General features: G+C 37.2%; 1 protein-coding gene across 1 annotated transcript in view; it reads right to left on the bottom strand.

The window, feature by feature from the left end:
- Positions 1–16509, bottom strand: part of RFX3 (regulatory factor X3) — a 172440-nt gene that overhangs the window by 45146 nt on the left and 110785 nt on the right. Inside the window, exons 5-6 of the mRNA XM_083352548.1 lie at positions 12741–12815; positions 3799–3980 (exon numbers count right to left, since the gene is read on the bottom strand). Of these exons, the coding sequence (XP_083208674.1) occupies positions 3799–3980; positions 12741–12815 (257 nt within the window). The remainder of the gene's footprint in view (positions 1–3798; positions 3981–12740; positions 12816–16509) is intronic.

Raw genomic sequence — 16509 nt, 5'->3', positions numbered from 1 at the left:
CAATAGACAACCACTGGGATGTTGCTGAAATAGCACAGATCCTGAGTTATATCAGCATTAAGGCTGCTTCCAGATAGGTAGTTCATAGAGGAGTGGCTGGTATTCCAAATCTCCCTTCTAAGCAAAACAAAAGGTAACAAGCAGAAGATACAATATGAACGTGCACATGTGCATGTGCGTGCATGCACACACACATGTACACACACATCTGAGTTTTATTTTGGTTACCAACACACTTGCCTTTTTATAGCTGTCCAAACAATGCTCCTGTTTGGGTTCTAACTAGTTAGCCATGCTGAAATCCTGTATTCCATAAATCCATTCATATACTCTAACAGTACTCCAGGGTTTCTGAAAACCATCAAGCATGTTTACTTCTCACAGGGACATTTAGCGAATATGAGAAATGCCACACTAGATAAGTTCAGCAACCTGTTTCCATAGCAGCCAAAGAACTATCTACAGGGAAACCATAACCATAATGGTATATAGGAAGTCAATATGGAGATAATATTTTTCTCATTTATTGTCCTATATGAAGGCAACACTTCTTAAATTGCTTATTGTCCTGTTACAACTGATACTCAGAATATAGCCATTATGACTTGTAGTTATTAATAACTTATGGAACCCCTTGTTGGATGCGTATAATATGCTGCATAAGGGCTGTCTGGATTTGCCTTCTTGTTTATTTATTCTGTTGTATTTTTCTTTACCCTATTATATTTTACCCAGTTTTTCCTGTACTGCAAGCTGTCCAGAGTCCATTTGGAGTCAGATGGCAGTGAAATAAATTGAATCAAATAAATACATTTACCCTCCATAAATTGATACAATGCCCTCTGATACACAATGGGCCAATGTTTTCTCTACTCTGTTTGCCCCATCTCCATATCCTCTTTCCCAGTCAGTCACTTTCTAAGGGTATTCTTAATCATCCAGATTAGGGTTGTCCCAAAGGTGTTTTTTTTCCAAAAGGCACCTGGACTTTTTTCCCTCTTCTTTGAAAACATTTTGCTTCTTATCCAAGAAGCTTCTTCAGTTTTGATAATCCATCACTGCTAGCTTTTTTAGGTATATCTTGAAAATGTGTTTTTGTACATCTGCAATGTTTCTGTTCCTTCTGTAAGTATATTTGCACAACTCAATTTCTGTTTACTGCACCTGCAGATAGAGCCTTTCTATCACGCTTGGAAGTTTATTTAAAACCACAATAATAGAGGCAGACTTGAAAAGAATAGTTAGATCAAAATGATATTAGAAAATCCAAGATATTACTATGACACCAATTTGTAGCATAGCCAGAGAACTTCTTAGAGAAATTAATTCTTTTAAACATGGATTTTGCCCAAATAAAAATAAAAAGGACTCCAAAGAAGTGAAAAAAATACCTTATAAAGTATATGGAAAAGAACTATAAGACAAACATTTTTTAAAAAAAAAACTGTTGAAGGAGATTGAATTGGGTTGTAAATGAACTCTTTACATTCGCCGTTCTAGTTGCATCTGAATTGACCTTCTGAATGACAAATGAAAAATAAACTAATCCCTAAATCTGGATAGTATACAGTGAAAGACACCTAAGCAGTATGTAACAAAAAGCAATGACTCCTTAAAATTAGCACTCAGCCTCCAAAAGTAGAAAATTAAATAATGGTAAGCAGTGTATTAAGGTGTGATTCCTGTCTTGGCTTAAAACCAGGCCTGGAGTTCTGTAGCAACTAGAATCATCATGTTAAAGCAGCGCCCAACCCTAACAAATAGAGCCTTGGTGGAGCAGTGGGCTAATGCCTCCTTAAGTAACACCAGCTGCCTGCAATTAGTGCAGGTTCACATCCCACCAGGCTCAAGGTTGACTCAGCTTCCATCCTTCCAAGGTAGGTAAAATGAGGACCCAGATTGTTGGGGGCAATAAGCTGACTTTGTAATAATGCCGCTTGGGGTGTGTGTGAAAGCCCTAATAAGCAGGCATATACATAGAATGAAGGCTACTGCTAAGCTTGTATGCCGCCCTGAGTCTTCGGAGAAGGGCGGGATATAAATGGAATTAAAATAAAAAATAAAAATAACAAGTGCAGAAATGTTTGGAGGGAGGCAAAGGTTGTATGCCACTTTACAAACTTTAAGACCTTTTATTTGTTATATAGAATTGCCATCAAAAACTTATTTCTGTGGCTACATGAAATTGAACAGCCTAGGAGGGTCAACATAAAATATGTGTATTACAGGGAGTCCTCAATTTATAACCATTTATTTAGGGACCAAAGTTACAACAGCACTGAAAAACGTGACTCAAAACCATTATTCATACTTATGACTATTGCAGCATCCCCGTGGACCTGATAACTGGCATGTACTTACGACAACTGCAGTATTCCGGAGTTATGTGATTGCCTTTTGTGAGCTTCTGATAAGCAAAGTCCATGGGGAAGCCAGATTCACTTAACAACCATGTTACTACTGTAACAACTGCAGTGATTCACTTAACAACTGTGGCAAGAAAGGTTGTAAAATGGGGCAAAACTCCCTTAACAAATGTTTCACTTAGCAACAGAAATTTTGGGCTCTGTTGTGGTTGCAAGTTGAGGACTACCTGTAATTAGACAATTATTCTATATGTATTGGTAGAACATTATGATTAAAAGAAAAGTCAGATATAGAAACAAAACAGGCCTTGCTAAAGAAGAGCCAATACAGCTTCTACAAATGTAGATGTTCTCACTAAACTTCCAGACTTTATTAAACATGGAGATGGAATGACATAATAATGTACACCTAGGTTTTCTAAAAGGGTTTGACAGATGCCCACCAAGCTCCTTGGCAAATCCAGCAGTCATGAGGTAAATGGTAAGTCTTGTCATGGACCAGTAACAGATACAGTAATCAATCAATAGGAGTGAACAGACAAGTTTTATAAGGAAGACATGTATGAAATGGCTTTCAAGGATTTCTGTTTGGGATCACTGGAATTAGGGGCAAGTAATGAGGTTACAATTTGTTTATCTCAAATTATTCATGAAGGCTGATGTAGGTGAATAAACTCAAAATAGTAGATGCAGTATCATGTAATTAAATGCAACATGATCTACACTGGAGCATAAAACCCAAATATCAAATACATGCTAATGTGCTCTGAACTGGCAGTAATTATCCCCCCTTTGAGTTATGGGGAACAGTTAAGTCAACCTTTAAAAAACTCCACCAGGCAGCAATAAATTCTAAGTCACAAATCACTACAAAAGAAACTGAAAATAACATTTCCAACAAATGAATCTATTGTGTAGTCCAAATACTTTGGAGATATTGTGCAAATTTTGAGCCACTAAGTCTCTAAAATAAAGTAGTTGGAAAGCTGGTAAAGGTACATAAAGAGTCCCCAAACAATTAGATGTCTAAAGTATTACACTCTGGAAGACCATAGTAGCTATAGCTTAGAAAGGTCAAAAAAAGGGAAATAAAAGAATGCTTAAGCGGAAAATGTGGACAATACTTTTCTCTTTTTCTCATATTACTTGTCTGAGTTACACATTGAAACAATATGCGAGAACATTCAGGACAATTAAAAAGAAATAATTTTTACACAATATTTTTTTTACACCAATTTTTTTTAAAAGTCTGCCCAAAAACAAATAAATGTGGCATACAACTATCAATGACAACAAGGCTATACAACTTGTTGATCAGACTTGATTTGATCTAATGAGATTCTTTTTACATGCTAATGTTGGCCTTGATGTATTACAGTTGCTCTTAGATGAAGTAATACTTATACCCAAACCTTGATTTTCTCACACCAACCTGGTTCCCAATCTTCTGGTCCGTAGGCCCATGAAAATTGACCGTATGAGTTTTCCGAAAGAAGCAGCATTGACAGGGTCCAATTTATGCTCCTGACAGTGTCTCAGGTAATGGTTGTAGAGAGTGCTTCTGGGAAGGCTCACTCCTTCTGCTGTTTCATAGTTGTCTAAAAGCCATTGAAGCTATTTCAATTTAGGGGCAAAGGAAAAAAATAAAACAAGTTCAAAGAACAATTAAGAGGCTTCATTAGAGATTAAATAATAGTTATTATCTGAACTAGCCCCCTCTTCCAATTCCAGGATAATTCAATAAAGCTTAGTGTATTACTTCATTATAACTTTACAGATAATGGGGAAAAAGCAGAACCCACTTATGACCCCAGACAACACTAAATACTTCAACAAATAACTGCAATTTCATTTAAAGTGAAATAATATATACTTAGAGAAAAAGTATTGGCCTTTTGAGCAATACTGAAGGTAGTTTATACAAGCAAAAATGAAATGACATTTATGAAGTGAATGTAGTCTGTGTATTATGGAACTAGCAAGTTTAAGGTTATTGCACAATTTTACTTGAATAATAACTATATTTTGCTTTGTTAAAGGGTAAAATCTGCCCTTACAAGTGATAAAGTATTTAATTTCATTGAAAATTCCATCTGGCCCTGTAAGCTATTTCTCTCGACAATTTTATTTATTTCACATGTGAAACAAGGCAGGCCTATATTTAATATTAATAACTGCCTGTTAAGCAGTATATTTTACATACTTGTGATATACATGGAGCAGAGTTTATTTATCAATGGAGAAAGCAAAAAGTCAGTTCCATAATATATAAAATAGGCCATTTATCATGACAGAGCACAAAATATCTTGTTTAATAACTGCACCACAGCTGCACCATAGCTTTGTTGAAATGGAAACATTTAGAACGGGTTAGGATTCCTTAATTAAGCCAAAATCTAAATGTCCCAATACTTTGAAAGTAAAAATGGCATGTCTTCAAAGAGCACCCCCTCTTCCACTTCACTCTGCAGAGTTACTATAAAGATTCAGCTGACAACAGGTGGCTCTGATGCATCTCTGTTTGGGGTGTGACTGAATAATTTAATCACACTATCAAAAGAGACAAGGAAACATAACACATTTTGTAGCAACATAGCCAGAATAAGGTGACATCTGAGCAAACCATGCACAGGTGCAATAGAAAGCTTAGTGGTAGTACTAATTGTTGTTGTTGTTATTTCTAAAAGTTCCTTTGCCAGCATCATCATGGAATAATACATTCATTTCTCTATTCTCTGTAGTAGCAGAGAAAAACAATATCTATCTAACCTTGGATTTTAATAATGATGGTGCTATAGAAGATTTTTTTTATTCTTCAAAAACATTTCCTACTTATTGTACATTAAAGCTGGGGAAACTGAAAATAGCCATGAATTTATTATGAAACAAGCAATCTGATGTATAAGTAGCACCCATCTGTGCTAGGTCTCTTGGAAAAGTGAATTACTGTATATAAAGCAATGGAATTTGCATTGCCTTTAGTGATGAAGTAGACCTGTTAATTCAGTCTAATCATCAGACAACTTTGAATGTCAAAACTCCCGAAAGAAATGAAGGGGTCTCTCCCTAACAATCTTGATACTTGTTAAAGTGTCACTAATGCCTACGTTGCTGGAGAAAAATTAATGAAAACTCTAAAAAGTTCCACTTGCCAGTAGAATTATACGTGCAGTGAAATGATCCAGGCCATTAAGTACAGTTATCTTACACTCTGTAAACTGCTTAGAGAAGGCTGTAAAGCACTGTGAAGTGGTATATAAGTCTAAGTCAGGGGTCTTCATACTTGGCCCTTTTATGACACGTGGACTTCAACTCCCAGAATTCCTCAGCCAGCTATTGTGAGTCTTTGTTTAATGATGGTCAGGAATTACAATGGCCTTGAAAAGCCCATCATATGAGCTTTGACATACAACAGACTATAAACACTTCCAGCTGTTATAAAATGTTGCGCCATAATTTCTGTGGTCACATGATTGTGATCTGGGCGTTTGGCAATCTGTTCACATTTATGACTGGTTGCCAAGCAACCTGTGTTCATGTGATCGTCATGCACATGGTGACATCATGTGACATCATGCACGTAGAAGGGAGCTGAATCTTTTGGTGGGGTGCAGAAATTGAGTTCCAATCCTGAGGGAGGATTGGATTTCAGCAGGTAGGATTCCCAGTTCCTGAGGAGAGAGGCAGTATGCTAAGGAAAGGAATACAGATTGCCGTGTGACAGTGTCCATTCTGACAAATCCTGTATGGATTCGGCAGGGAGAATTTCCAGTGGTCTCCCCTGCCTCCTCTCATGTGGCATCCTACACTCATTACCTTGGATTTAGCCCATTTAATGCCCTGCAAGATTGCTTAATGACCTCAGTCAGGAGTGCCAGGATTATGTTTGTTGAGCAAAGCAGTCATGTGACATCTCGCTTAATGACCACTTCACTCAATGACCAAGATCTTCGTTTCAGTTGTGGTCATAAATCAAAGACTACCTGTACATCAGGCCTAGTAAAAATCCTGCTGCATCCCTGGCAATTATAATAAAAACTTTATGTGGAAATCAGTGAATAAAGATAAAGTAGATGGAAACAGCTAATAAAAACAGTCACATGTTAAAATTAGAAAGGTGGATTGAAAAATAGTTTCATTTTTGACCTAGCATGCTGTGCACTTTTTCTCCATGCTGCTATAAAAGCACCACTTTAATCAAGTCAGTGGAACAGAATAATGGGTGCTATATGCTGTTGTATAGTCAACCTGCTTATTGCAGATCACCTTTAGCAGGGATACGCAAACTCTAGGTTTCCCAATTGCTCTCTAATAACCAGCAGTATGGGTTTCCTACACAAAACAGGAATAGTTTTCAAAGGTGAAAATGAAGTTTATAGTGAATAATCTGAAAGTGCCAATATACATTCCATTAGCTTTACAGTAATTGACAATAGTATTAAAACATACAAACGTGTGGTTTTGTTTAGTTACCTAAAATTATTATAAACAATCTCATTTGTATCTTTCAAAATACTAACAGTTTTATGAATATGAGCAATGCTAAACCGTCAAGCTTAAAATGTTGACAATATTGCACACCAACTAAACCTTTATTGTAATTTTGGAAGGATAGTTGTTACCAAAAGTTTACAATTACTGACTGAGCTTACGGTTGATAAGAAAATTTATTTACCTCTGCCTCACAATTCAGCAAGTTCGTTTCCATTTCTTTCCCTCTGCAACTAAGCATCAGTCTCTTTTGTCTCTCACATTCACTGTTACTGACCATTTCATATTTTCATTCCCTGTATAGCTGATCAGAGAATCTGTTCTCTAATTGCTACCAGAATGCTCATATGGAGCAAGGGAAATCAAATCCATTGTCTTTTATTAAATACACTAATGAATTGAACAGAATATCTCAAGTCAGAAACCAAGAATATTGTAGCTTAATGCACATAATACATTAAAATTAACCAGAATGGATTGAAGTATCCACACTCTTCCTATTTGCGCCAAAATGAAATTACTTATTTTCTGTGTTTTGCATAACCTTGCTTATGCTGAAATGCAATAGCTTGATGGGTGTGTCTGTCTGGTAAATACTGATTAATAATTACTGACAAACGACAAATTATGTATGTCACTTTTTTCATCCTAGATGGATCATGAAAAATAAAGTCTTCTCCTGCTTTCTGGTACCTTCCTGGCAAACATGTCTGTATAGGTTTTTTGGCTATGATATGGAAATAAGTTGGCCATTGCCTTCTTCTAGGATCTTTTCTGACTTTTCTCAATCAAGCCTACAATCCTAGTATTCCTTGGTAGTCTCACACTTACAGACTAACTAGAGGTACCCCTGCTTAACTTCCCGGCCTAGACAGCTGCTGTCTCTGATAGATGATCCATCTTTAATTAATTCTCAATCCATTCACTTGCTATAGCTATGGCTGAAACAGCCCATTCAAGGAATCTTCTTAAGAATGTTGCTTACAGATTTCACTGACAAAGGATCATCTGTATCAGATTATACAGCGAGGTCTATAACAAGCAGTGCAGTATTTTTAAGGTAGTAACAATTAATGTAATTAATGTAATTCCACATTTGAAATAACACATCAAGAATTTAACAAACAGCTGCTCTGTCACATAATTATAGTGGATACAGTGCACTATAGGTCTGAGGAAATAGTAATAGCAATAGTTTATTAACTGATTATAGTCTTATGACCATCACACACACACACACACACACACACACACACACACACACAAAAGAGCCTAGGAGGAAATAAAGCAATCTATGATTCAAATCCCAGTGGGCTGTTCTTTTCAATGGGAATGATAAGTACCAAAGCCTAAGGGAGGGGCAGTCAAACAAAACATAACCAATATTTTCAATGGCTTGGGTACCACATATGTATGTATTCTCATGATATAGCAAGTGGTGAAAGTGCCCATCTTTGGCCCTGGAATCCAACAACTCAAATGTTGCTCTAGAATAGGCCCTTCTTAAAGATTATGTCAAACTCACTGACAAGTATTTTTCAAATTGGAAGATTTGTTTTTAGATAACCAACTTAAAGATCTATTTTTGGCTAATAACTTCAAGTCAGTTTGAGCACTGCAATCTAGTAGGAAGGAGTCTGTTTAAAAATTACTCTTGCCTGGGAGGCCATCGAAAGTAAATGCTGGGTGGAAAACTGATGTGATATAACTTTGGTAAGTTAGATCTGAGCGAATAGGATCCAAATAATCTCAAGGAAGAAACAAATAACTGGCAGAGGTTGATACAGAATGAGTTTATGATTGCCATTAGTATTGTAGCTAATCAGAATCAGAATACAGTACATCCTTGCTCAGATGTATTCTGCTCTGACTCAGGGGCCACAAATAAGGAATGGACACCAATAAAAAAGTAAAAAGAAGAGCAATTATTAATAATAATTTTAGGAACTAAATAAAAACAAAAACAAACCCAATATGGTCTTAATAAGGCTTTGTAATGTTTTGCTATTGGCACACAGTCCAAAAATGTGAATTAATTGCATGATTCATTATTGTGAAATTCTGTTCCAAAACAAATCCGAATTGCTATTTTATACAAAGGCTGAAATTAAGTGAAACATTTATAATAATCCAATAAGGATACTTCCCTTTCTACCAGTTCTGAATATTAGCTTTTCATCTTAATTCTCAAGAAAAAGTACAGAACAGAAAAGCAGAGTACAAAAATTCAATTTAAATCTAAAAGCCATTTAATGGACAAAATTCATTTAACAACTGTCCTGCTTAGCAACAGAAATTTTGGGGTCAATTGCGGTTATAAGTCATGGACTACCTGTACTTTAATATTCAACGTAAGTTGAAGAAATTACAAATTATCTGATTATATAAATAAAATAAATATTGCATAAATTTGGGGGGGGGGTAGGTAGAAAAGTATTACAGATCCATATCTAAATGATATAAATTATAACATTAATTTGCAATAGCTAGAAAATAAAGCAACCGACTTTCCAGTATAATGTTTAATATGCAAACAATAAGTGTGCCTAAAATACCACAAAGTAATTGAGAACATCTATTTGAAATTATTCAAGTGGTCTAAGGCACCAACTAAACCCCTTGTGGTATTTTTCTGTGAAGGAAAGCTAAAGTAAAGCTATGTTATTTTTGGCTTAATATATTAATATTAAATAAATATTAACACAATTAATTAATTAAAATTTGGCCCAGATTAGAGTAGGGCCAATAGAATCAGTGGATGGAACCTAACATTTAGACCTGTGGTAAAATTGTCTCAATCTTGATTCAATCAAAATTGCTTTTGGTGTCATTTTGTCAAATATACTATCTGTCTATCTGTTAAAAGAGATGACTATAGTGCTCCTTAATTGATACTCTATAGCAGGGGTGTTAAACTCAATTTCATAGAGGGCCACTTCAGAGTTGTGGTTGACCTCATGGGGCCTCATGGATATAGTGGGGGTGGGCATGGCCAGGGTGGGCGTGGCCAGCTCAACGTCACTCGTATCAGGGGATGCCTGTGGTGGCTTGGGTGGGGCTGGGGGGATCCATTGTCTCCAGCCGAGGAAGGAGAGACCAAGGAAAGCACCATACCCTTGTCCACCAGAGTAGCCTTGCTGTCCCTCTCAGGCCATGCGGAGGACCCCCAGTAATGCAGGCTGCCTGGAGCCCTGGGCAGTGGAGGACAAGCACCCAGTCCAGTCAAGGGGGCGCCCAGCTGCACTTACCTCCTCCTCAAGGCTGCTGCTGATTGGCTCGCTCTCCTTGGCCAAGTTGATCATGGTATTTGCAGGAAGGCAACATGTGGGTCAGAGGGAGGCCCACTCCCTTTCCCTATGAGGAGACCTGGCTTTATAACCCAATGCATCCTCAGCAATAGGATGGGAGACCACCAGGAGAGGTCAAGAGGAGGGGACAAGGGGATGGCGAAAGGGCAGCACGGCTACTTGTGGCCAAGTGCTAAGGCAGGACTTCCCTCAGGCCCTCCCTCCTTCTCATTATAATCTCCCTCCTTCCTTCCTTCGTTCCTTCCTTCCTTTTTTCCTTTTCTCTTTTCTCTTCATTCTCCTTTCCTTCTTCTTCCTTCTCCTCTTTCCTTCTTTTTCCTTCCTTGCTCTCTTCCCCTCTTTCCTTCTTTTGTCTTTCCTCTTTCCCTTTCTTCTTTCCTGTCCCTTCTTGGATGCTCAAATGCAAAAGGGGAAACATTTCTCGATGCCCCCTTGCCTTGTGATCAAATGCCTCTTTTGCTAGTAGTATGTGGCCACTTAAAAAGACTGAGAACAAACCAGGCTCAGTTTATCCCATGCTTGCATTTAGTGGGAGCGTCTACAGACAACAGTAAAGCAAAACTGTCAAAATGGTGGCTGTGATAGTTGTTCAGAGTTTTTATGTGCAACAGCTTTAGCATTTAGGAACAGAGGTAAGTTAGTTGCTTTTCTATGAATACATAATCCTTAACAGGGCTCTCCTGTAGGGACCCTGACATGGTCTAACTCAGACTAAAAATATAGCAAACAGAAATATTTTCCTCACTCTGCTTTGTCCTGTTTTCCCCACTGGAAATGGCTGTTTGCAACACACAAGGAGGGGATACTTTCCTAAGAGTTCACAATTCAAGAATACCAATGTTAACTTGGATTGCCAACAAAGTCCTGTCTGTGACAAAAGAGAGCACAAAATTGCTTTGTCCTTTGAGGCCAAGTTTCAATGGATCCAGGATTGAAGCAAAACTGCGTGAACTGGGCATCTCCAAACAAGTTGGCTCTCCTTCCTTCCTTCCTTCCTTCCTCTTTTCCTCCCTCCCTACTTCACTGCCTCCCTCCTTCTCATTTCCATCTCCTTCCTTCCTTTCCTTCCCTGCTTCTCATTTCCATTTCCTTCCTTTGTTCCCCTTTCCCTCCCACCCTCCCCTCCTTTCTTCCCTGCTTCTCATTCCCATCTTTTTCCTTCTTCTGCGCTCAGGAAGGAATGATGGGAGGGGGATTGATTGCCAGCGCTGCCGGTGGCCATGCTGCTGCTGGCCTGGGCTATCCCACGCAGACGAGTGGGGGCAGTCCCGGTGAAAGGGATGCCTCGTGGCTGTGAGGCTAGGTCAGCAAGCGGGCCATGGAGGTGCTGGTGGGAGGGGTGGGTGGGGCTGATCTACAATCTGGTTGCGTCCATCAAAGCAAGAATGCACTCAGCCTTAGATCCACGGGGCAGCCCTGGAACCAGCGAGGGGCCGTCCCGCCGCCTCTGCCCCGCCCCCTGGGTATGCACACAGGAGGCAGCGAGTGCCGCAATCCTGGATGAAGTCAGCCTCCGGGGCAAGGCAGCCAGCAGGGAAGCTGGACTCCACCTGCTCGCTGCCTCCTGAACACGCGCCCAGGGAGCGGGGTAAAAGCGCCCGTCGCTGGTTCTAGGGTTGCCCATGGGTCTAAGGCTGAGTACGTTCTGGCTTTGATGGCTGGCCCCAGGTTGTAATCAGTGCCCAGTCGGCCTGGGCCAGCCCAAGGTGCCACGGGCCAGTCCTTCGCTGTTTCCAGAGCAGCTCCAGGGGCCAGACGCAACCACATGGTGGGCCGGATTTGGCCCGCAGGCCTTGTGTTTGACATGTCTGCTCAAGGTTGCCAAATCCTCAAAGGAATGCTTTGCTTCAGTGAAGCTTTGAGTGATGCACTCATCCCAAAAGATGACTTCCAAAGGAAGACATCCTTTTATTCCTAATACCAAAGTACAGAAACCTGGGCTTCATTTGAGCATCTCTCACAGCTCTCAGTTTACAGGTTATTATTATTATTATTATTATTATTTTTAAAAAAAAGGCTGAAAGGAATATTCTCTGTGGCATTGAGGAGTCTCTGAGGCTGTGGAAGAAAATCCTGTAAATAGCGTTAAAAGTCCCACTCAGCTGATTAGAGGTGCTACTATGCCTGCTGCTAATCACCTAGTTAGCCTATTGCAAAGCACGCAAGAAGTGGTGTGCCTCCTACCAGCATTAACTGGTTTTGCTTATGTATGACATGCTTATAGACTGCATTTCATCAGAGTTATGAGATTTTGCTCCTCAAATGACGGTACAATTCCCATCACGTTTGACAATAACATGAAGACCGTATTAACCTAGGTGTGTTCTGACTGTTACTTCTGAATTGCTTTTAGTGATTCAGGAAACTTAAAAGCAGCCTTCTAAGAGCAGGAAAATCGAACAATTTTGGTGCACTAACATCTTGCATGAAAAAAAAAGCTGCTATGAGAGTTCAAAAGTGGAAAGGAAAATTCAGAAGCTGGGGGAGGGTGACAAAACAAAACAAGCATTTAGAAGACAAGCAAAGCATGCAGAATAAGTAAAGGATTAGCTTACATGAAGAAGAGGCAACTTACATGGCTGTTGAGAAGAGAGCTTCTGTGAGTGGACAGACCATCAGACTTTTGCAGTGTCTCAATCGCCATTTCAATCTGATAATAGATGTCATTAAAAAAAGGGCTCAAGACAAGATAGTAATAAAAGATAACTATAGAAATGTTGATAGATTGCCCCAGTTCAAAAAGAAACCTTAGTTCAAAGCAGATATTTTTAAATGATCATGGGCATAATGCCAAATATTTACACTAGCACATTTTGTATCCAGTTTTATGTCTCAAAAAAGAACCCCTCTACCCCCAACTTCCAATTCAGGGAAAAGAGATGAAGATATGATTTTTCACTAATCCACAATACAAGCATCTAAGAATTGAGAGCACAGTATGCAACCCACATAAATAGATAAAATATCCTAGAAATAGATACAGAGAGAATGTGAAATACTTCAACCTTAACAAACATTGATCTCTAAAGACTCTTGATTTCAGCAGGATTCACGCTAACTAAATATGCACAAGAATAAGCTATATGAGTCAACTTGTTGGACAGACAATATGCACTAAGCACCACTTGCCATGTGATTATTTTTAAAAATAGTAAACAAGGAGTTTTAATTAACATTACATTATTAGCTATTGCAGGAAAGAAATATTCCGGCCTTCTTAGAATGAATGAGTTCATCAGGAGAAATAATGAATTCAAATCTTAACCTATAATATTTTGCTACGAAAGTTCCCATTAACAATCACCCCTGCTCAGTTGGAAAAAAAAACATACCTTGTGCTTTTAAATACATCATGTTAACAAAACATATGCATATTGGCTACAAGCATAGAGGACATGAGGATCCTAGCCTTATAATGATGTCTTTACATAGAATGATTTCATCTGAAGTCCATTTAATAATATACAGCATAATATAAAGTTCTGTTATATCAAACATATTATAAAATAAAATTTAAAATTAAAATAAACCCTCATTTTCTTTTAAGTCTTCAAGAGAGAAAACTAAAAAGAAGCTAATGTCTTGACTCAAAGAGTAAAAGAAAACGCAGTACTGAAATTAACTAATAATTGGGGGATGGGATTCCATAAAATAAAGAAAATAATATCTTTTATTGAATGTTTTTTTTTACAGTGAGATTCTTAAAGTATCATTACATTACTTTCTGGATAGTAAACTCTGAATTTAATTTTTTTTTAAAAAAATGGAGATGTAAAGGGTTAACATTTGGATATTAATGCATGAGAAACATATGTTCTACCACTGAATTACTGATTTACATATGAAATTGATAAAACTTTAATAATGTATTCTTGAAGAAACACCATTTATTTTAATATGTAGTAATCAGCTCTAAAATTTAGTGTTTCCAAAGTAATTAATAATGTAAATGGATATAAAATCATCTCAACATTTTAAGCTGTGTTTCTCAAAATATGATGGTCATATTAAAATAAAAGGAAATGGAAACTGAAAAAAAAGATAAAATCCCAAAACAGAACCTCTTAAAACCAATTAGGAGGATGGAGAAAAGATGGTCTTGTGTGAAGCTATTCATTGTACTTCTAGCAGTGGAATGTGAGGCGTTCAATAATCACCCCAACTAATTTGCAGGGTCATAATGGAGCAGAGTATTTGTTATTGTGGCCTCTGACATTTCAGGGTTTCAAAGGTAAAAATCAGCTACTTTTTGAATCACAGGTAGACCTTTTCAGTGGCAGCCCTATTTAGACTATTACAGTTATCTAATTAGGTATCCAAAAGGCAGCAAGGTTCTGAACTTGCTATATATAATACATTGTAAATTTGATCTGTGAAACAATGAAGCCAATTTCCATTATACTTTCATGCAGACTGGGCAAATTTCCTTACTTTCTATATTTTTATAAGTTCTAGATATCCCCTTCCACCATTATTAAAATAGAGCATACAGTATGACCTGTTGGCTAAAACACTTTAGAGTACGTACACTATGTATGTCCATAAGTCCCATACCAAAAATATCAAGAATGAAAATGGGTATAATTGGCTGAATAAGATAAGGTAAATTAAATCTGCTATGTGAAACTATTGCATGAATGCAATTTAATCAAACACACAAACAACTTCAATAGCTTTCAAACATTAGCCTTTCCCAATTTATACCAATATACTTTGTATCTATAAAATTTCTTGCTATGCAAGTTGGGAGCATTTAGTTTCCAAAGTTCACTAAGGAAGTGACCCTCCGGAAGAGGTACAGCAAACTGAGTTCTTTGAAAGCAAAGCCAATAGCTATGACAAGGACCAAGAAACCAGTGAGTAGATCGCTTCCTTGGAACCTCTCCAGATAAAGAGAGGACAAAGATCACCTACATGTGTTCTGGACAGCTGATCCCCATAATGAGACTGCAGAACAGTGGTTGGGTGCCCGGAGATGACGGGATTAGTATCTTGCTTGCAGCTGCAATGAAGATTTTTAAATGGCACTATGTTTGCAGATCTCACTTTCTAATCTCTTTCAGAAATTGCTGGTTAACTACTTCCAGAAAAAATTAGAATACTGAAACTTGTACAATAAAATTTTGGCACTAGTTATTAATATAGTTTTCGTGGGAAATAGATTCTGTTTTGACTTTCACAAAGAAATGACAGCTATAGAACAAATTTTACCTGAAAAAATAGAGATGCTATCAAAAGTAGGTTTAAAACTGACAAGCTAACAAAATAAGTTAGAAAAGGATGTTTACAAAAGAAACTGGCTGAGGCTTTAAAATTTAAAGAGGAAATACAAATGAAAAATCAAGAGAGTGACCTGGGTAATTTTTCCTTACTGGATTTACAAAAACTCCATGTGATGGGACAAAAAAATATATAGAGAGAAATCAAAGCCTACAACAATATTTGAAAGAGTTGAAGATTCAGACTATTAACAGGTATATGGTTGGTTTATTTAATCAAGGTTAAAACAAGATATATTTATACTGCTGGCTATACTTTCTGCATTCTGCTGACATAAGACTGAAAAGATGGTGTTTTATCATTTGTTAATACATAACAGATAGGATAAGGGCTTAAGAGATAAATGTTTGCAACCTTAGAGGGGGTAAATTGGGACTAAATTTATTTATAGTGATGAAGATTGGAAATAACTTCTTTTGTATTTATTTTCTGTTTTCTTTATCATATTCTTATTTTTTTCTTTCTTGCACTTTTTGACTCATTTTTATTTTCTTTAAGTATGGTTTCTATTAGACTTTACTATCATAATCGAAATTCTTAATAAAATTATATATAAAAGTTCACTGAGGAAATAAGTTACATGATTTTATGTTATACTTTCTGATGTGTTTGCTATATTTTATAAACACATGTAGTCTTAGTAATTTATATCTTATGGTTTTATTACAAAGCAATATGTCAAAAACATTATTTTTAAAAAATCTTACATAAATCCACATATTCTAATCCTATTAAAACTCCGAAGGAGTGGGTAGGCTTTCAGCAAGGTTAGACAGTTAAGAATTATTCAAATTCATGGCTGCAAACTTACATACATGCAATCAACCCTGAATCCCTGACATTTAAGTGTTCAGTGTCAAGATAGCCACAAGATTTCTATTTGCATACACTATTTTTGTGATTTCCAAAATTAATTTTAATAAATTACAGCATAGCCGCAATTATTTTAATACACAAATTTCACTTTGAATATAACAAAATAAAATGCGATTGTTATACTAGCATTAGATATTCCTGCACTTGCCATTCACTAGTTAGATTACTGCCTTAGGCTTTTTGGAAAA

The sequence above is a fragment of the Vipera ursinii genome (genome assembly GCF_947247035.1).
Source record: "Vipera ursinii genome assembly, chromosome: 2".
NCBI classification, from domain to species: Eukaryota; Metazoa; Chordata; class Lepidosauria; order Squamata; family Viperidae; genus Vipera; species Vipera ursinii.
This window is presented reverse-complemented; position numbering and strand designations above follow the sequence as displayed.